The sequence below is a fragment of the Macrosteles quadrilineatus genome, unplaced genomic scaffold (assembly GCF_028750875.1).
Source record: "Macrosteles quadrilineatus isolate MER2022 unplaced genomic scaffold, UCM_ALF_1.0 Scaffold_4__1_contigs__length_99947679, whole genome shotgun sequence".
In the NCBI taxonomy this organism is placed as follows: Eukaryota; Metazoa; Arthropoda; class Insecta; order Hemiptera; family Cicadellidae; genus Macrosteles; species Macrosteles quadrilineatus.
Genome location: NW_026542597.1, coordinates 69,399,151 through 69,422,270, shown reverse-complemented (window position 1 = coordinate 69,422,270; position 23,120 = coordinate 69,399,151). Strand labels below are relative to the sequence as shown.

At 40.3% G+C, this 23,120-nt stretch overlaps 1 protein-coding gene across 4 annotated transcripts in view; it reads right to left on the bottom strand.

Annotated features, from left to right (window-relative positions):
• LOC128992431 (E3 ubiquitin-protein ligase UBR4-like) overlaps window positions 1-23,120 on the bottom strand; it is a 92,001-nt gene that overhangs the window by 12,066 nt on the left and 56,815 nt on the right. For all 4 annotated transcript variants that reach the window (XM_054416001.1, XM_054416002.1, XM_054416004.1 and 1 more), the window contains exons 52-76: window positions 22,776-22,950; window positions 21,738-21,888; window positions 21,225-21,444; window positions 20,478-20,627; window positions 19,996-20,190; window positions 19,332-19,421; window positions 18,308-18,582; window positions 17,562-17,706; window positions 16,407-16,604; window positions 15,190-15,364; window positions 14,235-14,469; window positions 13,653-13,872; window positions 13,248-13,424; window positions 12,263-12,547; window positions 11,030-11,238; window positions 9,861-9,996; window positions 9,205-9,366; window positions 8,617-8,817; window positions 4,784-5,003; window positions 4,144-4,341; window positions 3,597-3,787; window positions 2,788-2,964; window positions 2,147-2,338; window positions 1,453-1,668; window positions 769-860 (exon numbers count right to left, since the gene is read on the bottom strand). In XM_054416001.1, the coding sequence (XP_054271976.1) occupies window positions 769-860; window positions 1,453-1,668; window positions 2,147-2,338; window positions 2,788-2,964; window positions 3,597-3,787; window positions 4,144-4,341; window positions 4,784-5,003; window positions 8,617-8,817; window positions 9,205-9,366; window positions 9,861-9,996; window positions 11,030-11,238; window positions 12,263-12,547; window positions 13,248-13,424; window positions 13,653-13,872; window positions 14,235-14,469; window positions 15,190-15,364; window positions 16,407-16,604; window positions 17,562-17,706; window positions 18,308-18,582; window positions 19,332-19,421; window positions 19,996-20,190; window positions 20,478-20,627; window positions 21,225-21,444; window positions 21,738-21,888; window positions 22,776-22,950 (4,685 nt within the window). The remainder of the gene's footprint in view (window positions 1-768; window positions 861-1,452; window positions 1,669-2,146; window positions 2,339-2,787; window positions 2,965-3,596; window positions 3,788-4,143; window positions 4,342-4,783; window positions 5,004-8,616; window positions 8,818-9,204; window positions 9,367-9,860; window positions 9,997-11,029; window positions 11,239-12,262; window positions 12,548-13,247; window positions 13,425-13,652; window positions 13,873-14,234; window positions 14,470-15,189; window positions 15,365-16,406; window positions 16,605-17,561; window positions 17,707-18,307; window positions 18,583-19,331; window positions 19,422-19,995; window positions 20,191-20,477; window positions 20,628-21,224; window positions 21,445-21,737; window positions 21,889-22,775; window positions 22,951-23,120) is intronic.

The following is a 23,120-nucleotide window of genomic DNA, read 5'->3' as shown; positions in this document are numbered from 1 at the left end:
TTTTTGTAAAATGTTAATAGTTAGTAAGAAATAAAAACATTTTCCAAATTTGATCAAAATATGTTCATAAACAAGCAAACTACAACAGTTTACTCATTCTCCATAAGAATAACATGGGAATTTTAAATTTACAATTTTTTGGAATTTTCTCCGTAACCATTAGGCGCATAATAACGCTTCAATATACTAAATTATTTGTTTTTTGAAGCTCTACAAAATGGTTTGGAAATAAATTGCTAAATTTTATGTTTTTTTGGGTCAAAAATGGGAAAAACCTATTTTTACCCCATAAAACCCCCCGTAAACACCCGTTCCCATAGTCCGATCATGCTGGATCGCGAACTCGTTCGAATAAACGTAGGTTTACACGTTTGTACCAAATTTCATCAAAATCGGATAATTTTTGCTCGAGTTATCGTGCTGACGGACACATATATATATATATATATATATATATATATAAATATATATATATATATATATGAATTTGAACGGATGGTGTTTTTGGCCTCTAGGGACCTCAAAACGAAAAAAAAAATCGGTCCCGCGTCCAGGTCTTACCATGAGTACTACGGTAATAGCTTATTCCCTATAAGGGAAATTCGCTAATAAGACTCAATACGAGAAGAAATAAAATAAAATAACCCAATTACTACTGTACTCTGATTTTGGCCAGGGATCCTCTAAGTTTATTTAAAAATTTTAATTACCAGAAGTGTCTTTACTCATAGATTTTGAAGGTGAGGTATGTTTGTTGTGGTGACTAACCTGATGTGTTCAGGGCCACCTAGTGTAGTGGCAAACCTGCTGAGCTCCTCTTGGGACAACAGTGACACCTTCGACAACACTGTTTCCATCACCTACAAACACACAATGAACACATCAAGTTCAATACTCTAGCTACTCTTCTACTCATGATTAGAGACAAGCTAGGTTCCTCAAAACCTTCAATACTAGAGATATCAAGCAATTTCCAAGATTGGATTCCATACAGATTCCTGAATGTACTGTAGTGGAAACTAAATCTTCTGTATCTCGCATTAAGTAACGTCATGATAATCTCTGGCGAATCACGGTGGCATCAAAATATTATCCACAATTTCAGCAACATCATGATGATTATTGGTAATTTTGATTTAGCGATTCAAACAAGATTTAACAAGATTCCTGAAAAATATCAATACTATTCAAATCCCACCTGAAAGAATAGACCCTGAGTTATTAAGTCTTAAGTAGAAATTATATCTGCTTTTTTTTATTTTTTTTTTGCAGAAATTTAGAAATTTATCACAAGACTTAGAATCCTGTCAAAGTATCTCAATAGATTTTTTTTTACAAAATTGTAAGTACTTAGATTTGAGAAATATTTTACTTTTTACAGTTCAAATCCGAAACTGATAAAAAAATCCTGCATTGGACTACCCCAAGTGATTATGGTGCTTATCGACTTACATCAAGTATCTGCTGAGTGAGCGCAGTCTGCGTAGGATCGGCCAGACACAGCTGTAGGATGTTGAGTAGTGCTGTGACGGTGCCTAGCTCAGGTCTGATCAGCACCTCTACGTTGCGCTTTACTTTGACACATAGACACAACAGCTTCAGCAGTACTTGTAGCAGTGACCTGGACCTGCTCGTGTCATTGATGTTGGCTAGTCTCTTCAACATCACCTGTCAATACATAGAAGTGATGATTCAGTAGATGGCTTGGCTAAGGAAATGTCTAGGTAGGAAAATAGAAAACAAACCTAAATTGTTTTTGTCCCGAGTGTAGACGAGGAGAGTTTTGGAATAAATGGTAAGATAACAAAAAGGCAAATCACATTTTAGAACAAAAAACATTCTTCAAACAGGACAGCTGACTAATGTTGAAAATTTATTGATAATTAAATCAAGATAATATCTGAATTTTTTATGCCTTTCCTTCAGGGGCACTAAGCTATAGCCCAGATTATATCAGCAAGTCACTTCACGCTAGGCCTAGAGGGTGGTATCACATAACTAATAGCCATAGGTGATTCACAGGATTTGAACCCGAGACCTTGGGGACTGAAGCCCGATGCACGAGAGACCACTTGCTCCTCAGGATGTCCCAACTGGTAAGTTTCAAGTGTTTCAAACAACTATTGTTGCAAACTAATAGACAAACCTGCAATCCCCCACAGTCAGCCATAACATTGGCCATCTTGTAGACCTCCTCGTTGTCCACTTCTTGCTCACTCTTGGCTGTCAATGTTTCCACAAACTCCTCTGTTGCATCTCCCAGCAGACCTCTCATACGGTAGACAACTCTCATCACCTCACCTTCTCCTCCCTCCGCCACCCACACCTTCTTGTACACCTGTAAACAATAGTTTGTGTTCTAGTCCAAATGTTAAAGGCACAGTGAGTTTGTTAAAGGATAAAAGTTATTCAGTTTGTTTAAGATGAAACAAAATAAATTTTAACTTGTAGGCTTGGATAGGGTTGGTTGACCAGGTTAAATTCCGCTTTCAACCAAAGCTTCCAATAAGTTTTCTTCTGTCCATGGTTTTCTCTAATAATTGTTTTGCCTTTTTGTCACAGCTTCATCTCTACTTCTTATTTCATATCCAGCTCATACCAGCTGTCTTACTTTAGTTTCAGCAACCACAAGACTTCACAAACCATTTTCACCAAAGAGTCTCAGGCATCTCTACCTCCTTCCTTCAGATCCATATAGGAGAGTTGGTCCTATTACAACTTTGTAAATCAACATTACATTACAACAAGTTAGTCAACATGAAAGTGGTATGCGTTTACGCTGCTTACCTCTCTGACTGGCAAGTCTAGACTGATGATCTTGTTGTTGACCAGCAACTCCATACCGTTGTCATCCTCTAGCAAGGCCACCAGCTCACAGTCCTGACAGATCTTGTTCTTCACATCTCTCATCAGAGGTCCTAAGCCAGGCTCATTGCTGCTGTAAGGGTTGCCCAACATTCGGCCCTGTAACAAATCAGAAATTGTAGACACAATGTTTCACAATACTTTGTCAGTTATGCAAGTCAAAAAAATTATAAAATCACCTGAAGGAAAATATTTAAAGGAGAGGAAAGATGGAATCAGATGGCCTGCTTTTGTGTAAATGGTCTCAAACTCTTGTTCATTTATGCTCATTTTACACTTGAAAGTTTACCTAGACAGTGGTAACGTAACAAGAATTTAAGACCCAACAAAACCTCAAAAGGAATCATGAGAGTCAAAACTATGAGAGCCGGAAATCAAAATACAGAGGGTTTTGTGGAGGGAAATCTCAAGTACAGAATCTTTGCCTCCATGCTATAATTGACATGCAACATACAGCTTTGATTACAATATTATTATATGTATTACCATTAATGATTGATTTGAACCAAGCTTGCAGAACAGTAATCTTGTGCTCTAACCACAACGCGAACCGAAAACCCAAATCAGTTAATCAACATTTTAGAAACAAAATCTACAACCGCTTAACTTCCAAATTAGAGTTCAAATCTTGGATTAACTTCTCTTTAGAGTTCCTAGAAATCCTCGATAATACACAAACTATTTTGAACTATTGACAATGGTCTGTAGGACATTAATTTCCTTATAATTACCTGCAAGAAGTCTTCCTGTTGAGGATCCTTCTCCAGAGTCAGGTAGAACTCTCCCACGTCATTCTCTTCTGGGTAGATGATGGAGCAGAGCCTCTCAAACACAAACACCGGAGTCCTCACATCGTCCTGGCTGCATTTCTCCACCGTCTCTATGCAGATGGCCATGAACGCTTTGGTCTCAGCCTCTGTACCTGCACATTAATAACTTGCTTGAATCAGACTTCATTGAATAATATGAGTTAGAATAACATGTTTGACAAGAAGGATGACCTAACAGGATTTCTAGGTGGATAAAAAAGTAGTGGAGGTAGTGTGGCTACTCCCTTACAGACATGTATCTGAGTCCAAGTGAGGTAGTGTAAGGTCAACTTGAAGTTCAAGTTTTTAAAACAAAGACGTTTCACAGAATTTCCTAAAATTTCTAGAACTGGCTGTAGGTAGTGACAGAAAGGCTTGGATACAAGCACTGCAATCAACATATGGAATCCCAGAAAAGCTCAATAGGGACGTATTCCAAAATTAATGTGATGGAGAACTGGCTTCTCACCTGTAGTCATCTCCTCCAACAGTTCCAACAGTTTCTCCTGTGTCTCGTCAATGAGTCTGGTCCGTTGCACCACTAGTCTCCGCAGAGACAGGTAGCCGTTGAGCACTGCTCCCACCAGCCGTCCCTTGTACAGCTGCTTGATACTGTCCTGCTCCAGGAACGAGGCCATCAGCTCAGTCAGCATCTTCAAGGCATAGCCTACACAAACAAAGAATAGTTAAACTAAATATTTAAAATCTTGTAAAAATGTCCAAATTAAGTTTGAATATCAGTTTTCTTCAGAGACATCCTTAGCAAAAAGCAAAAACAAATCATCCTACAAAAAAATTTGAAGATTGACCAAACTTTGAAATCCTCTCCCATCTTTACAATTACACTGCATCATTTCTGTCCTAAAAAATCGCCATATTACGGAAATTCCAAAAATAATCCCAGATTTGTTGGACTTAAAATATCTTTTTTTCTTACTCAAAGATTGTAATGGAGCTAGAAAACAGCAGGCGTAACTAAATATGAGATTCAATTCTTACATAGATAAAATAAAAAAACAAAAATTAAAATATTTTTTGAGATCATTATTTTTGCCTACTACAAAAAATCATTCCTTGGCAAGGTATTTTTTTCCTACAAGAAGACTGACCTTGAGCCAAATCTGAGGTGAGTGTTGTCTCCTCTAGCCTGTGAAGTTCCTGAATCTCTCTGGTCAGTAGCTCAGCGAGGTACATCAGCACCCCCTTGACAGCCAGATACTGTTTCCACGGGGATTGTTGCACCAGGCTCTGGTACAGGGAAAGAAACTCTGCAGCACTCTCACCAGCCACTCCTAGCTCTGCCAGGAATCCAGTCAACAGGTCTAGCATCTGGAATGCAAGGAGAATAAAGTAAAGAGTGCTCACATGGGAGGATCTTCAATCGATTCTACCTTTCCCTATCTTATGGGAGAGTTGTACTGTAAACATTACCTACTGGAAAAAATCTTAATTATTGTCATGCAGATTGTGCCAACTGGTTTTGCAACCTTCATGAAGGCGCTATAGTACAGATGACTTTTTTTAGATTCAGAATTAATATTTTGTCTTAATGATGTCCTGATGTTTTTGGAATAGTTACCGTTTGTTGAGTGAGACTAAGCTAAAATACATAGCTTTGGCCCCTACGTAATGCATGGTCAGGGCCGCGTTAAGGGTCAGTGGCGCCCTGGGCAAACCCAAAAGCAGCGCCCCCTTATATATATATATAACTATACAGGTTTTGACCACAGCAGTGTAGGGAGGGGAAGAGGGAAGGGGGGTTGACTCATCAGTTCGCCGAAATTCATAGCAGGTGGGTTGGGGGTTGGGGTGAGTGCAATGAACTTGACAGTAGTTGCTATTAAAAATGCCTCTTGCCCTACGCCAGTAGCTTATTGCACTACGCAGTGATTTGATTACTGTTCAGTAAGTTACAGTACAATATGTGCAGTTTATTGCATTACACATGTATTGAATGAGATTCCACTAAGGGAGTATGTTTTTTCCATGGTTCTACTATAGGCCTATACATTTATATATTAGCGTGTATTTTACCAGTTTTGTTTCGGGAGGGAGTTTTCAATTCCGTATCAGTGGAAATGCTGGTTAATACATTTCACTTTCTTTAAAACTGCTTCTTGAGTTTGTTTTCTTTGATCCAACCGCTTGCGGCTCTCGGCTCCACTAGGTTCTTTATGCATATTTCACTGTTTATAGGCCTACTTGTATCAACACTTCTCTATTTATTTATTACTGGTTCACTAACTGCAGTGTGAGTGTCAACACTGACTAGTGACTGTCACAGTTTAGGTTGTGTTGTGACTGATTTGACGACTGTGCAGCAGTCACAACACGAACGAACACAACCTACTGACTAGTGACTACTGAGGAGTACTGGACTACTGGACTACTGGACTGGACTGGCGCCGCGCGGTAGTTGGTAGTTAAGTTGTGACTTGTGGGGATGGGGGTGGGACTGGGAGGGAGAGGAGGGGCAAGTCAACCGTATATGCCCGTAGACTACAGCTGCCCTACGTGCTATTCCCGTAATTTGCTGACGTCACCCAAATTGCAAACAAAAAATCAGCAGATGTATTGCCATATAAGTATATATTTGTTTTGATTTGATTGTTATTGCTTTTACAATTTTTCTCAATCGTAAAATAGTGTTTGCAATCTGAGTGACGTCAGCATATGATGGGAATAGCATACCATGCATTTTCCTTCCACCATGCAGGCCTCCCTGCCTCTGATAGTATAGTGAGTGCGCCCGGTTCACACTGCTGCCTGCCTTTCCCTGACTACACGAGGTATATAACCTGAAAGTCGAGTATTTTCAATTTTGTTGTAATTATTTACTTTTGCAATAAGGAAAATTCACTTAACTACAAGTTGAAATCACCCATTTTGTTTTTGAAATCCCGGCTGATAAAACCCAATTTTTCCTAATGCGGGCGGTGGTTTAGGGCGCCCCTCGGGCGCCCCCCAACCACTGGCGCCCCTGGGCATATGCCCAGTCTGCCCGTTTATAAAAGTGGGCCTGTGCATGGTGTTAGTGGAATGTAGTATAATGAGCAAAGATCAATTAATTGTTGACGTTGATCAATTTTATTGTTTGATTTATTGACATTTGTAATTAGGGATGGACGGGATTGAATTTTTAGTTCGGGACGGGACGGGACGGGATTTTTATTTCCTTCCCGATTTTCGGGACGGGACGGGACGGGATTTTTTTCTGTGCATAAAAAGAAAGTACTGTATTGCAGTTACCAAAAAAGACATAAGAAATCAATTTTTACCATTTGTGGCACTGATCTATAAAAACCAAAAAATGGGTAACAATTTACAGGTACCTATAGAAACTTGTGACTCGCGGGTCACGGGGTGATCGTCTGTATGACTCGCGGTCACGGCGCGATCGTAGTCATGACTCGCGGTCACGGCGCGATCGTCGGTATGACATCGCGGTCACGGGGTTATCGTCGGTATGACTCCACGGTCACGGCGCGATCATCGTCATGACTCGCGGTCACGGCACGATCGTCGGTATGACTCGCGGTCACGGCGCGATCGTCGGTATGACTCCACGGTCACGGGGTTATTGTCGGTATGACTCCACGGTCACGGCGCGATCGTCGGTATGACTCGCGGTCACGGCGCGATCGTCAGCATGACTCGCGGTCACGGCGCGATCGTCGTCATGACTCACGGTCACGGCGCGATCGTCGTCATGACTCGCGGTCACGGCGCTATCGTCGTCATGACTCGCGGTCACGGCGCGATCGTCGTCATGACTCGCGGTCACGGGGTTATCGTCGGTATGATTCCACGGTCACGGCGCGATCGTCGGTATGACTCGCGGTCACGGCGCGATCGTCGGTATGACTTGCGGTCACGGCGCGATCGTCGGTATGACTCCGCGGTCACGGGGTTATCGTCGGTATGACTCGCGGTCACGGCATGATCGTCGGTATGACTCGCGATCACGGCTCGATCGTCAGCATGACTCCGCCATCACGGCATGATCGTCAGTATGACTCCGCGGTCACGGCGCGATCGTCGGTAGGACTCCGCGGTCACGGCGCGATCGTCGGTATGACTTGCGGTCACGGCGCGATCGTCGGTATGACTCCGCGGTCACGGGGTTATCGTCGGTATGACTCGCGGTCACGACGCGATCGTCGGTATGACTCGCGGTCACGGCGCGATCGTCGGTAGGACTCCGCGGTCACGGCGCGATCGTCGGTAGGACTCAACGGTCACGGCGCGATCGTCGGTATGACTCGCGGTCACGGCGCGGTCGTCGGTAGGACTCCGCGGTCACGGCATAATCGTCGAAATGACTTCGTCTCCTGCGTTCGCGGACCTATCGCTCGCAATAACGGCGTTATCGGCACTCGCGAAGCGGAAAAATCGCCGACGATCGGACCAAATCCCGTCCCGAAAAATTCCCGAGTCAAATGTAATCCCGTCCCGATAATCGGGAATATTTTTTTCCCGAAAAATTCCCGAAATTTCGGGACCCGTCCATCCCTATTTGTAATGCAATGTACTTTGTCGACTGCAATAAAAGAACTATTATTATTGTTGTGCAGAGGTAAATGTGTCCAAAGGTGTTCAGCCAGTTTTTTTGGGATGAAAAATTTTTCTATGACAAATTTGTTGACAAATACTTGATGCTGCAAATTGTTCTGCTTTTGTTAAAAACACAAATGGTGGAATCAGAGAGGCAGGATCACAGCTCCCACTAGTTTCAATTCTGGTACCTCAAACTCAAGAACTCAAGCACTGCCTAAACCTATATATTATGATGTAACAATTACTTGTGAATTATTCTGAGTTTGATTGAGGTCAATCAGCTTGGAAATACCTTCAAAATTTTATGTACCCCACTCAGCCGCAGCCTGATTAGTGTTAAAACAACCAACCTAGACAATAAGTTAAACATGGCAGCAGGACAAACCTCTTTCTTGCGCACAGGAACTTGGCAGATGCTCTCAAGCATGTTACATGCGACCTGCCTTGCTAGCCGAGAGCTGGAGTTGAACAGAACACTCTTGAGCCACGCCGAGTCAGTGAGACTCAGTGGCTGCACAGGACTGATGGTGCGCTCTCTCCACCGCTTGGCGTACTTCTCCATCATGTAGTGCGCTCGCACCTCCTCCTGTGACAGATACCATGATCAAAATTTACCGATTAAAATAAGTAATATTAATTATTAGTACCATCCACTTCATTAAAAAGCTTTCAAAGAAGATAAATTAACTCAACTTCTAGAAAAAGAACCTAGGCTATACAAAAATTGTTGTACTATATTGCGTATTGGTGATTACACCGTAATTCTATCCCAAGATTGTAACTTTCTTACTTTACATTACAAAGTTAAAAAACAATTATGTAACACTGTCAATAAACAGACATTTGCCAAAAGGATATTGGCAATTTTCCCACAAATCCCAGTCTTGTACATAATTCTACTTCACTTCAAAGACTTTTTCCCAGTCATAAAAATTCACATATAATTTGCTATTGCACTTGTACTGTTACTAACCTTAGAGGTGGGTTTGGCAGGAGGTATTTCTGCATCCTTGGAGTACATTCTCCTTCTCCAAGCATCAAAGGTGTGGTTCGGGTCTCTCTCTAACCATTTGTTGCGGTCAATGTGAACTCCTTCCGTAGGTCTCAATGTGGCTAAAGCATCCAATGTCTTATCCTGTGAGATAGATGGATTATTAAATTATGGTTTATTTTCAAAGTAAACAAATAATGAATAAAATGTTTATTTTTTTATGCACATACAAGACTAGAACTGTTTTGGCCTTACTACAAAGATATTGTTAAAAAAGGATGCAATCCTTAGTTAAAATATGAGACACAAATGTTTCTCAAGTTTGAACAACAGTCGTTTTCAATTGACTGAAAGACCTAAATTATTATCAGTTATTATAATTAGTTAACAACCCTCAAGAAAGATTTCTGGTCCTATCTAATATTACATTAACGTTTTTTAGTGTCCATTATAATAGAGTATTCACAAAAAACTATTGAAGTGAGTTTAAAAATATAAATATATTTATTTGACTTTTGAGATACTTCCTTTATATATACAAATATAAATACTATTCTATAGCAACTATTTGTAGTTTGAGACGTAAAAAAAGGATTTTTGGAATACTCTCCATTTATTAAACCCGACTCTTCTATTACCTTGTTCTTCTTGGAGCCAGGTTGGTCTGGCTTGATCAGACTCTGCAGTATCTTGAGACAAGGCAACAACACAGACTCCATCACTACAGGTGACTTGTTATCTTTGCTGGCCATCAAGAACAGCTGCATCACCGACCTGTTGAACATCAACAACGTTATATTTAAAAAACTGTTTGGCGAATACAAGTTTTTTTTAGGGATAGAGCAAAGCAAAGCTCTATCTCTGGGGGGTCTCTGGGGGGGGGGACTAGCAAAGCTACTGTAGAGAGACTGATACATACACGATAGAGGTAAAGGCTTGTTGCGTTAAAATATCACATTTAGATCTCCCTTGGCACAAACTACAGTGGAACTCCTTTCCTTGTGGACCAGGGCAATATCAACAATGAAGTAGGTTTTGTCAAAGGACACTGCCTTGAGAAGAAAACACACAGAAAGGGTCTCTTTGTAGGTGTAAATACGGTCTTCAGGATGAGACTGCTGAACGTCTGCAATTTCATTGTAAAAAGATAGAGTCATTAACGGCTTACTCTTTTGGCAAGATGACTTATGAACAGGCAATCCCTTAGGCCCGGTTCACACGAACGACAAACCTAGCAGACTAGGCTTGGACTAGGTAAGCACTAGGTAAGCACGACTGGGTAGCGGACCACAGGACCAAATGGAGCCGTTCACACGAGCCTAGGACGCCGACTAGCTAGTCGTGTTCAAGCTTGATGTCCCAAAACCTAGTCGGGCCCCGCTTCCCAGTCCGTCGTGGCAACTACCCAGTCGCCCAGTCGAACTGCGTAGCAGTACATGTAGCCTTATGGGAGCGTTCACACGAGCGATCAGGTAGTCGAGCTGCAGCTCGCATTCTTACCTTTGTTCTCATTGTGCACCAGTGATGGAACCGAGTGGTTTTGATCTCGATATTTTCACCTAGTCCGTGGACTTGTCGCTCGTGTGAACCGGTGTGATCCTGAGGTCCGCTACCCAGTCGTGCTTACCTAGTCCAAGCCTAGTCTGCTAGGTGTGTCGTTCGTGTGAACCGGGCCTTAGGAAGCTCCATCTACGCTATCCATTATGCCAGCTGATATTGCGTAGAGATTCTAGAGGCTTTTCAGAAGAGTGCAAAAAGCCCTAATGATAGATGATGAAGATGTTGGTGATGATGGTGATATACTAACCTCAGCTTGAGCTCCCAGCAAGAGTCCTCCTTCTGTATGAGAGCTGCCAGTAGAGCTATCTCAGGTCTCACAGAGTAGCCCAGGTCCACTGTGCCATGACCTCTCATAGTCACTGATATACGCTCCATGATGAGGGAACACAGGGACTCTGTCGCCTCAGGGTTGTCTCTGGTCACCATGCACAGTAGCTGACGGACCTCCTCCTGCACCTGCACCAACGAATATTATTACAAGTTTGTAAATTAACAGTTCCCTTAAACCTAAAACTCGTCACAATCATATGTATATTTTTTCAACGTTTATATCTGTCAGGGAACTTAGGTCGGGTAGAAGCAGAATTGCAACAGCAGTCGTGGCAGACCTTGAGACAAATTGATCAGTAAAAAGGATGAGCAATGGTAGCGACACCACAGTTCACAGCTAACCGATTGGATGTGATTCAGATTCCAGACCAGAAGATTTATATTACAGTATTAACAGAACCATTTTGAAAAGTAAAATGAATGATTGAATCATAAAAAATGAGTATCAGTGGATTAAAAAATTAACTGAATAAACTAAGAAGTTAATGACCATAAAACTTGGGAAATTAAATTATATTGTTGTTTTTAAGATTTATGATAGTTTCGGCGTTTTTGTATCAAGATGGGAATCTCATGATACTAAATCAATTGTGAAAGATGATGCATAGCCTATGTTTAGCTTTAAATCAACTAATGTAGTTTGAAAGTAGGTCTCCTAGGTGAAGAGAATGTTGTCCATCTCACTTTATAATTACCAAAACCATCCTTTTAATATACTCAGCAGTTATCATCAAGTCTATAACCAATTTTGATATCCCTACATTATTTTGATTTGATATTCCCTCATCTATTAAAACCTTATTGAGAGTGTATTATTGTGGGGATGAAAAAGTTGTAGCTTAGTCTGCAGTATAACAGACTGTGAAACTAAGGCAGTAATGTTATGAGATCGCATCCCAATAAAACCATTAAAATTTCTTTAGTGCAATTAATTCTTCACTAACACACTTGTTTTGCTCGATATGTTACACATGGTATGGACGGATAAATGCAAGGTCAACCTGCATCAAAATCCACCACCAAACAACAATGGCCACAACAATGTTGGCCTTGCAGCCTGATAAGACAACTTCAATTTCCTAAGTATCTTACTTAACCAACCATTTACCACCTATCTTTTAAACCGTCAACTTGAAATACTTTCCCCAACCTGAACGGTTCCCTTGCGCAAGTTGAACTCCACCAGCTCCTGTATCAGTCCCTGGGCACACAATATCTTGCGACTGCTGGGCGTTACTGCGAGGGCTCGCAACAGAGTGAGGCAGTGTTCAGTAGCGGCACTGGCACATCCGTAGCAGCGACCTGCGGCTGTCGTGGTGGCCGCACTGTCGTGACGGCTCCCACTGGCTCCACTGCCACCACTACGACCTCCACGTGACTGCTCCAGCTGCTGCCGGTCGTACGCTACCAGCTCTCGTCTGCAGGCGTGTACTCGCTAAGAAGGATAAAACATTGATTGAGAAACAGGGGAGTTTGAATACAAATTTTTCTATTGAAGAATTAACAAGACTTTGCTTTCAGTCAATCACTGAGAAGAGATTCTCTGTTTCCACCTCAGGATTTTTATTGACCCTCTGAACATCAAGGTTTGATTGATAGTGGGTATCTCATCTTATCTCAGTCAAGTCTGATGTGCAACTCATGTTGAGTGGTACAGCTTGGTACAAGAGCTCCACCTAAAATTAACTGACAGAATGAGTAAAAGTTAACACGATGGGTAGATTCTCTGTAGCTTGCACCAACAGGAATTTTTCTACTCTTACTTGACCATACTCTGTACAAATGTCCACCACAAACTTGGTTTTTAACTTTGTCTTTTCAAGCTGTTTTACCGTTTGTCAACATGTTAAAAATAAGCGTGAATAAATAAATAAAACATAAAAATCCAAGGGGTCCAAAGGGTGAGGCTCAACTTTGTTTAAACTGCACATTACTAACATATAAATGTTTAATAACCAAAAATAAAGATCCTTAAATTTCAATTTTGGTGAAGGTAATTTGATAATATCAAGGATTATTGCAAACATCTTCCATCACTATTCCACGTTACAAAACCTTGTGAAACCTTTCCTTTGTACAAATCGTGATGGAATATGTCCCCAATAATCCCTCAAATAACATTTCCAACAACTGACCTGTATGATCCTGCTGAGCTCATCAAATGAGTTCTTGCAGTCACCGCAGTAGCGCTGGGCCAGCAGCTGTATGGCTCTGTTCACCTGGTTGACTACAGCTGTAGAGTTGCCTGTTTGTGTGTTGGCCTCGTCACTGCTTCTCTCTAGTCTGTGCTCACTGATCTTCACCAGCAGCATCTGTGGACAGCTCATCAAATGAGTTCTTAGATATTCTTCAAACAGTTTGTGAATGCTGCAACAATGTTCATCAACCAAGAAGACATTGTGATCATTTGCAATGATTCTAGTGACATCTTGATCATTTAAAATTATAACAGTAACATTACGATCATCTATAATATCCTCCCATGTTAACTTTACATTACGTTGAACAAATCTGGATATTGTTCTGATCAATTAACCAACCTCAAGCGTTGGTTTATTCCCAACAAGCTGTTTGTACACTCTGTCAGCCTTCTCCAAGTGACTGTTGATGGTAGCAATGGCCTTCTTGCGATCCTCATCATTCTCTATGGGGTCAACGGCACAACACGGTCGGCCAGTCAGAGTGTAGTCAAACTTGGCGTACTTGCAGAACCCACAGGCGTGGCACAGGAACGGGTCCTTCTCATCATAATTTATAGCTCTGTAAAAAAATTCCAACATTACACAAGGTTTATTTATAATTTAGAAAATGGATACTCCAAATTTGACTAAAAGTTTTGTTTAAAGAAATTGGCTGACTCTTTTAACCTTAACTTTGCCCATCCACGAGGGCCTAAAGACATTTCTTCTAGGAAGCAAGTTGGTCGCATGGCCAGGATGGAAAATGGATGATGAAGAAAAATGTATTTAGTTAAGGTTGCCATGAAGAGGAAAAGAAGAGAAGACCGAACAACTCCAGCAGCCATTGGAAAAGCCTACACTAAAAATGCAGACCACCAATAGGCATCTTATTGGCAGTTTTACGCCTTTCTTCGTAAAGGAAAGAAAAAATCATACACTTACCGACACTTGTGACACTGGAACACGTTCTCGCCGCAGTTTGCACACACTCCGGGGTTGGCTGGCACAGAGCTGCTGCACCTGGGGCACTGCAGACTCTCCGATGAGGCTTGCAGGTTCTCGTAGAAGTCCGCATACTCTATCATCAGGTTGCAGGCGACTATCGGCAGCGGAAACTCAATCTTCACCTCTGTCTGGCCGCTTACCACAGACACTTTCTTGGCCTTGTGCCACATTGCTGCAAAACAGTGAGGTTGAGAGGTAAATAGCCTACTTTTTCAGCACACAATTTAATTTGTAGCCTACAAGAAATATAGTGAAAACTAAATATAGAGTAAACAAGTCTTTAATTTACTGAACTAGATTTTATGTGATGCAACCTGGAAATACAGTTTAAAACTACTATCCTTAGACTTTTGGTTAATCAGGGCGTCTAATTCTATAGACAGTTATGTCTGTTTAATAGCCAAGTGGTGTAAGATTGTCTTATTAGATAGTCAGTAGCTTTTTGATGGTTCAAAACTGGACCCAGCTGTTCCTGATCATTGGGCTTTAAATAAATGATCCTGGCTAATGAAACAGCTGATCTTAGTCAGTAACAAAGCTACACAGATCATCTCACACCATTCTACACTCATCCTTCACTCATATTTGGGTTAAAATACGCACCTAAGTGGCGTCCCCATCTTAATGATTGATGATTGATGATTGATAATTGATAATTGTCTCTCTGACCAGAAGACAACACCACAGATGGAGGGTTTAAATCTTTTCTCACTCTGGTTTGGTATCAAATCATGAGGATTTTACCTGTCTAGTGTCTGTAGAGATAAAACTTATCTAGAACAAAGTTGGCTTAAAACTGTGAAACTTTTGTGAGTCGTATCCTCATATCAGGCATTTTCTACTTTTCCTCATTACTTTAAAGACCACATACCAAACCACTATTTCCACTAACCTGGTTTGTTCTTGAGCTCGACCACTGCCTGGACAGTCCTGTTGTTGTAGTAAATGTTGATCGTCCGAACCATCTTGGTGCGCTTCAGGTCTCCGATGCGGAGTGTGATCTTGCTGATTGTGTGGCTTCCCACTAGCTTCACTATCTGGGTGGTCGTAGTAAACTTGGAGTCAATCTAGAAACCAACACGATTATTGAGCAAACCAACATGAATATTGAGCAAAGTGCTAATATGTCCTCAAATTGAAACGTGCTGCTGTTGTTACTGCTATTGTTTTGTCATTGCCATTTTGCTTGAAACTGATTCAAGTGCTATTAAGATAAAACAATAGTTTGTGAGAACGCTGGGAATTGAACTCCTATACTGAAAAATTTAACACTAGACAACACACCCAACCCCCATGCCCATGAAATCTCTCTTTCCAATTCAAATCATCGTTTATGTTGCAAAAATAATTCTAATAAGAAACCAAAAAGCATGGTGGGATTTAAAAGGGGTCTCAAAACATTTCTCATCAACAAGGTATTGTATTCCCTTGATGAACTTTTAAAATTTTAGAAGGAGCGTTAATTTTTAATTTGTATAAACTTATGTTAGATTTTAAGAACTTTGTACCTATCTATAGAATGTAAGAATATTGTAATGTAAAAACATGTAGGAGAGTGACACTATTCAAGTACTTTGTGCTTTAATGAATAAAGAAATATTGAATTGAATTGAATTGAATTGAATAAACCAAAATCTGTTAGTTAGGTATTCAAACATACCATGGATATATTTAAATTAAGTAAAAACTCGTAAAAGAATTTGAAATTAATATAGCTTAAGTATTTGCAAATGAAAAACAATAAAATAGTGAGCAAACACTTATAATTTTTTTAATTGGAGAGAAGAAAATATTTTTTATGTTTTCCAAAATTTGTGGGAGAGATTCGATCTACGTCGTTAAACTCATTAACTATCACAATGATAGGCGGCACGATGCAATCATGCCAACAAGCTGGCCAGGCATGATTGTAAGCTACTCCAGCGATAGTAACAAAAACTTTTTTACAAATTGTGAGTATATGCAAAATTCCCATCACACTCCCATCCTCTAAAACTATGATTTTTCACTTAGAGCTCACCTTGGGTATGTGAGCTCGATTAGTTCAGACTTTACAACAAAAAAAAAAACATAACAGCTTGAACACTTCTGTAATCGTTGTCCATGTACCTTGATGCTGGACAGTTTGATGCTAGAGAACGGCACCTCAGGGTTGTTACACACCAGGCACGGCTCACTCTCCAGATAGAACCCGTCCAGCTCCACGTACTGCGCTAGGTGAGTGTACAGGTTGGCGTTGGGGTGATGGGACAACAGCTGGTTCTGATTGTGCAGCACGCCGACCGCTTGCTCTATATACTCGTTCATCTGAACAGAATCACCAGTTAGAGGTAGAACCTAGCAATCTACAGGTGGATCAATAGGATTGCTACAAAACTTGTATTGGGTAGAATATAAGTTAGTTCGAGAAGTGAGATATTTAGGACTATTCAGTGCAAAACAAGAAGGTGAGGATGAAGTACTCAGAAGAGAAGTTAGCTGAAGGTGGTTTAATAGAATAGAAAAAGTAAGACTAAGATGGTTTGGACAAGGTGAGATTTGCTAGGACAATGGAGTTGATGAAGATAGGAGAAGAGTTAAAGAGCAGATGTCAAGGAAGAAGTTTTACACTAAGTAATTTATATTGTGAACTAAAGAAATTCAAAATAAAATCATAACTGTTAATGCGTTAAAACTAGATGATATAAACATAATGAGAACAATTTAGAAAATGAACTAAATTTTTGGAATCTGCTGGTCCCTGATACATTTTGGGTCTTGTCACACCAAAAGAACCCTGAGAGGGGGTTCGGGCAAGAAATAATTTTCTGCCATGCTCGGGTTGGGTCAAAAGAAACAAAGCTCTTATCTTATAAATCGCAGAAAGTGAACCAAAACGGTATCTTTCCACAATCGAGATGATAAAGATATTGCGGTGGCCGCAGAAAATGTGCTTCATTAATGATTTTTCCGTAAACCCGGAAGACCATTATAGCGCCCCTTTCATTTTAACGCGATCACAAAAGACGATCCGGATTTTGACATGACTGTGAAAGATCTTTTGATTAACATTTTTTTATAATCAATACTTTCCACAGCGTATCGATTTTGACCAGTAACCCAAGGGCCAAAATTCTTGACCCAAACCGACTCAAAGATAAATAGTCTGGCCTGCAGACCCCTATTAAATTTTTAAATAATTCAAATTCTTCTGTCACTTGGATATCCAAAACTTCTTTTCTTTTAACCTAATTATTTGACAGACTTAAGTCATAGCTAGGTTACCTTGGCTGAGACACTGGTACACTTGATGGAGAAGTAGCCCAGCAGATCTACGAACTGTACAGCCTTGCGACCGTAGGTGGACAGGTTGGGCCACAGCGACCACATCAAGTCCAGCACTGTCTCCTGCTCTGCCTTGTCTGAGTTTCTACCACACAAAAAACCAATGATGGTTAGGTGAATTACTCTGGTACAACTTAGTCCCCATATAAAGACAAAGAGAGGATTACAAAATGATACTTGGGGAACATTGCTTAACGATAAAAGATTATTGTTAAGAATACACTGGATTATTTTGAAATGAAATGATATGTCTTTATTTGCTTTTAACATGAAAAACATGCATTGCAATCTAGCTGACCATTGAGTCCATTGAGATTTTAAGAGCTTGGCAGACTTGACGAGCTTGACGAGTAGTCGTGCCACAGAGAAACAAACCTACAACTTCCCTGCCTCAGTCCCTCAACCTGTTGAGACACTGATTCACCAAGACTGTAGTTTTATTCCGATCAATTGTACTGGAGTTTCACAAATATAAATTGAGAGCCATCATAACAAGATCTTCCTACCAGCTCGGAAGTATTTTAGTTTCAAATTTGCTTACTAAAACTGACAAATAAGCAGACATTACTCACACCTTTTTTACCAATGCTGCTGACTTTTATCGGTGTTTTTAATTTGGTCATTGGGCTAGCTATCTGACCACACACAACATTCAACCTTAACAACAGTCTTAGCATTTCACTCACTTGTATATAGCCACGACCAATGCATGAGCCTGCCAGCGGATGTTGGTGTTGTTGGTGTCCAGCAGGAACGTACGGATGAACCTTGTCAGCAGATCTCTCTCCACACACTTGTTAAGCTGTTTGACCAGAGCTGCACAGTTGGTGGTTTCTTCACTTGTCTCTGTGGTAGCCTCCTTCTCTGTCTTGCTGCCTCCTCCGCTTCCACTGCCACTACCATTGCCACTGCCACTGCCACTGCTGCCTGTAGTGTTGCCGTTCTTGGCTGACTTATCACTCTGAGAGGATTGGAAAGGTTAGATTAGGCGAGGGAATCGATTGACTAATCCACCCCTAATGCATCAACCACATATTGACTTTTGGGGTTCCCATTGGTGCCTCAGGCATTGTCAAACTTTAAGGGGTTGATGAACTTCAGAGTGTAGTTCAAGTTCTATATAAAGACGTTTTGTTACAGTAAAAGTAAGCTTGGAATTGAAAATGTTAAACCAAATCTAAAATTTCCAGGTTAACAATATGTCTTTAATCTGATGTAGTTAATACAACGCCGCAAAACAAAAAAATATTGAGATTGGCAGTATGATTTTGAAAACACAATATTAAACAAATTTAAGAAAAATTTGTAAGAAAATTAGTATAAAGTATAACACCAAAAATTGTTCAGGGCAGAATAAATATAAGCGCACAATGAGAGAAACGATACAAGGGAACATTGCTGACAGACGACCATCTTCATTGGACACAAACTTGTGAAACATTTAACCTACATGGACAAACATTTACCAAACACAAATTAATCTACACTTCAAAGGGTTAGGGATTTAAAAATACAATATACAATACTTGACAAATTAACATTTAGGAATGCAACTATTGCTTAACTTTATCTGAAAACTCAGTGAGTCAAACGGTCTTACCTCCCATTATTTCAGTTAAGCAGGGTTTTAATGTACACATTTTGGACAACAATGATTTTAAACTCAGTTTAAAGTGTAAGAGTTTTAGTAAGAGGCTACAGTCTGTTTACCTGGCTAGCCTGAGGTATTACTGGACAGATGGCACACTGGAGCAGTTGTAGGATGGTTTGAGCCACAACCTCGTCCAACAGACAGCTTACCTGCACAAAAAAACAATACAACTCAATAATCAGTTAGGCAGAACGTGATATGAGGAAACAACGAATAGTAAAATTGTTTTGAAAATCAAGTCAAGAATCAATAAAACTCTGGCACAGAATTATCGGCCAAATTTAATAGTTCCTTTCTTCTCTGAAGTCTTTGAGTCCCTCCTGCATGTCTAGATTAATTATTAATTCAAAATAAAACTACCTATTTAGTTTCAGGTATAAAACCAGTTTCAGTTTTGATATACAATACTACAAACATTTTACTGAAAAAAACTTGTTCTTTTCCCCGAAGCAGCAAATCTTAGTACTCTTAAGATATAATAATGTTATTTAGATGGGGAATAAATCTGACATGTTCAGGGAAATATTTGAGTTAAAATCCAATCAGGAAAATGGAAATTTGCAATTTAGCATAGTCTGCTGGTTTGCTGTGCCGGAGGTTATTTTTCTCTGTGCCTTTGATAGTGAAATTTGTAGATAGAATTACAAACACTTTTAAAGGAAAGCAAACCAAACCCATCAATTAAGTCAATTCTTAAATTCCAGTTTACATCAAACAACATACCTGCAGCAGGAACGACAGGATGGTTTCGTGTCTCAGACAGTAGAGTTGCCAGTTGATGATGCGTGAGGACGCTACCTCCACACAGGCCTTGAGGTGTTCTATCAGCTCTACTAGGGCATCATAGGACAAGCTGAGACTGAACGGATGACTCCCTCCAACAGAGAACCCTCCGTTGTCACAACACTGCTGTACAGCCTGCAATACAACAGTACAATACAGTAGAGTATTCATTAAACACAATAACTCATATGATAATTCGGTGATTGAAATATAGTACAAATCAGCATGGCTGCAGAATTCAAGGAAAAAGATTTGAGCAATTTTCCTGGTAGCAATCCCTGGTTTTACAGTCACCAGATCTACTTTTTATTTCAACAGTCACCATTATTATTTGAATAAACATGATCCAAAGGCCAAAAATGTGCAAACGTTGTTGTTTTATTTTAGTTGTTTTGAACATTAGTAGAGTAGAGGTGAATTACCTTGATATGAGAGCCAAGGGAGTGCAGGTCTCTGAGTTGTCGATACTTCTCCTTGGTGCCACAGATGAACAGAAGCAGTTTGCGAACGTGTCGTCTTATAAACGGAGCCTGCTGGGTCATCATGTACTCGCACAAAAAGTAGAACCAGGCCTGCCACAACAACAACATTACATTTTGACGTTTTAAAAAGTTCTAGTTTCAATAATCTGGGGGTAAATACTATTAATTGATGATCCTTTGATCTGTGTTGTTGAGTTTGTCAGTCTTGTTTGAGTGACTAAATGTGATATCACTTCAGTTTAGGGGTGTGCGATGCATTGAAAATGCATCAAAATTTTGATTCGATTTGATTCTATGCATCGAATCACGATTAGATTCAGCATGCATCGAAATCACAATGCATCGATTTGGCCTCGATGCATCGAAAAAGACCGATGCATCGATTAAGTCCCGATGCAACGATTACGTCCCAATGCATATTTAAAACTAATTTAGGACTCCAAAATGAGTTTTAGATAGGGAAGTGTCAATTATCGCTACCACCAATACTCGGACATTGCCGATTCTAGGAATATCGGTATCAAGAATCGATTGCCAAATGTCGATTTCGCCTGATTCCGCCGATACCGACACCCGACAGAAGAAGAAGAATTAAAGACAAACATAAGCATTGAATATTGACACATCTTGACTGCAAATACTACACCACAATTACACAAGCTACGATTCCTGAACTCCAGCACTGACCTGTTCGAATGTGATGAGTGAGCAGGAGTGTTTCTGCACCTGGTAGGGCAGCCTCAGCGCCATCTCAGTCAGTAGCTGGGGGTAGTCTTTGAACACATCGTTGCTGTGGCCCTTGACATACTGCTTGAGGAAGAACGGGGACATGTCAGGCGGAGACATGTTCAGGTGAGGCTTCAACACTCCCCCGCCTACAGTGCCTGACGACTCCTCACCTCCACTCCTGCCGGAGAACACTTGTTTGTTAAATGTTGTTTGACAATCAGAAGTGTTATGCTACAACTACAGTTGACACTACCAAGCCCCATGAATAAGGACATTGTTTAACCTGGACAACCATTTGATGGGGGTTTATAGAAATGCTACACAGCTAAGTTAAATTTGCTGTGTAAAAACTAAACACAAAGGTCCTATAAACCTGAACCTAACATCTGTAAATCACTTTGACAGGCTCAGAAAACATCGTAGAACAACAGAATACTAACAGGCCTTTCAAAAACTCAAGGCACAACTTACGCCTTCCAGAAGGAAAGGAACTGCTTGAGCAGCTGTAGACAGTAGTCGATGACTCCAGCCTGTTGTAACATCCTGGCTGTCACTTGAGAGATGAAGCCACAGTTGTCTGTGTTGAACTTGCTGCTGGACTTGGATCTGGACATTAGAACACCTGCAGAACAAAACCCCAGGTGAGCAATAGAGTAACAACAGCGTAGCTTGGATAATGTGAACACCAAGTAATTAAACTTAAACTATACAAACTTTGGAATTAGATAAGTTTTGTGATAAAGCTGAAAATGGAAAAGTTACACTTTTGATTGCACGACTGTTAGAAACACATATATTCAGTAAATTAAAAGGGTATCGATCTCTGCTATTTTCCGCCACAATAACCAAAGATAAGATTTGTTAGACGTTGTATTTTAGATTGATTTTTCAGTGTGAACCATGCCTAAAAAAAAACAAATAAAAAATTCTAAAAAACACCAAACTCATATGACTTGTAAGTGGTACACAAATAATCAACTGATGGACCTTGGTAGTACTATAAAAACAAAGGTTGGTAGGTAAAAGAACACATGTGAAGGCAAGTGTAGCGAGGGAGTATGGAAGAAAAAGCTGGCAATGACCTTGACAAGGTAATGTGCTACAGGAGTAGGTCTTGAACCAAAACTGTGCAGTGTTTTGTTTCCATCTCATTGAACTTGTTATACTCCAGCTGTTCTTAATGTAAAAAAATTGAATTAATCGTCAAAAAAGTATTCAAATAACCCATGTATTTCACACTGATTATATATGGTAGTTCAAAGGATGGGATAAAAGAATAATAAAGATATTGAATGATAGAAGTTAGAATTAAGCACACTCAACTGTACCAAGCAGAATCAATTCACACTGCAACAAAATTTTTGTGAAAAAAAAGTTTCTGCTATCAACATTTGCAAAAAATAAAAAATTAAACAATTCAAAATAAAAACTAAATATTTCCATGTCAAATTTGCAAGCATCCCTTTAACACAATTCAACATGGTAAATAACACACTGGTTGGCACTCACTGATCAGTCGCATGATGACCAGGTGCACCTCTCTCTGAGGCGTTCTCTTGCAGACGTCGGACATGTCAGGACTACGCATGGACAGTTCACCAATCACAGCTGTCAACAGGTTCTCTAGACATGCACGATCACGCTCCTCGTTACCATCCAGGTCTGACGTCAACATCAGCACAACCTGCGAGCCAACAATAGTATTAGTTTCATCATCGGAACAACTTTGAAAATGTTAGCGTAGTGTTTAAATGTGAATTCTGAAGAATATGAAAGGGTGGTGAGGATTACTTCACCCGTCTATGGGGTTCAAAATTGCGGACTAAATGAGTTAACTTATGCAACTAGTTTTTC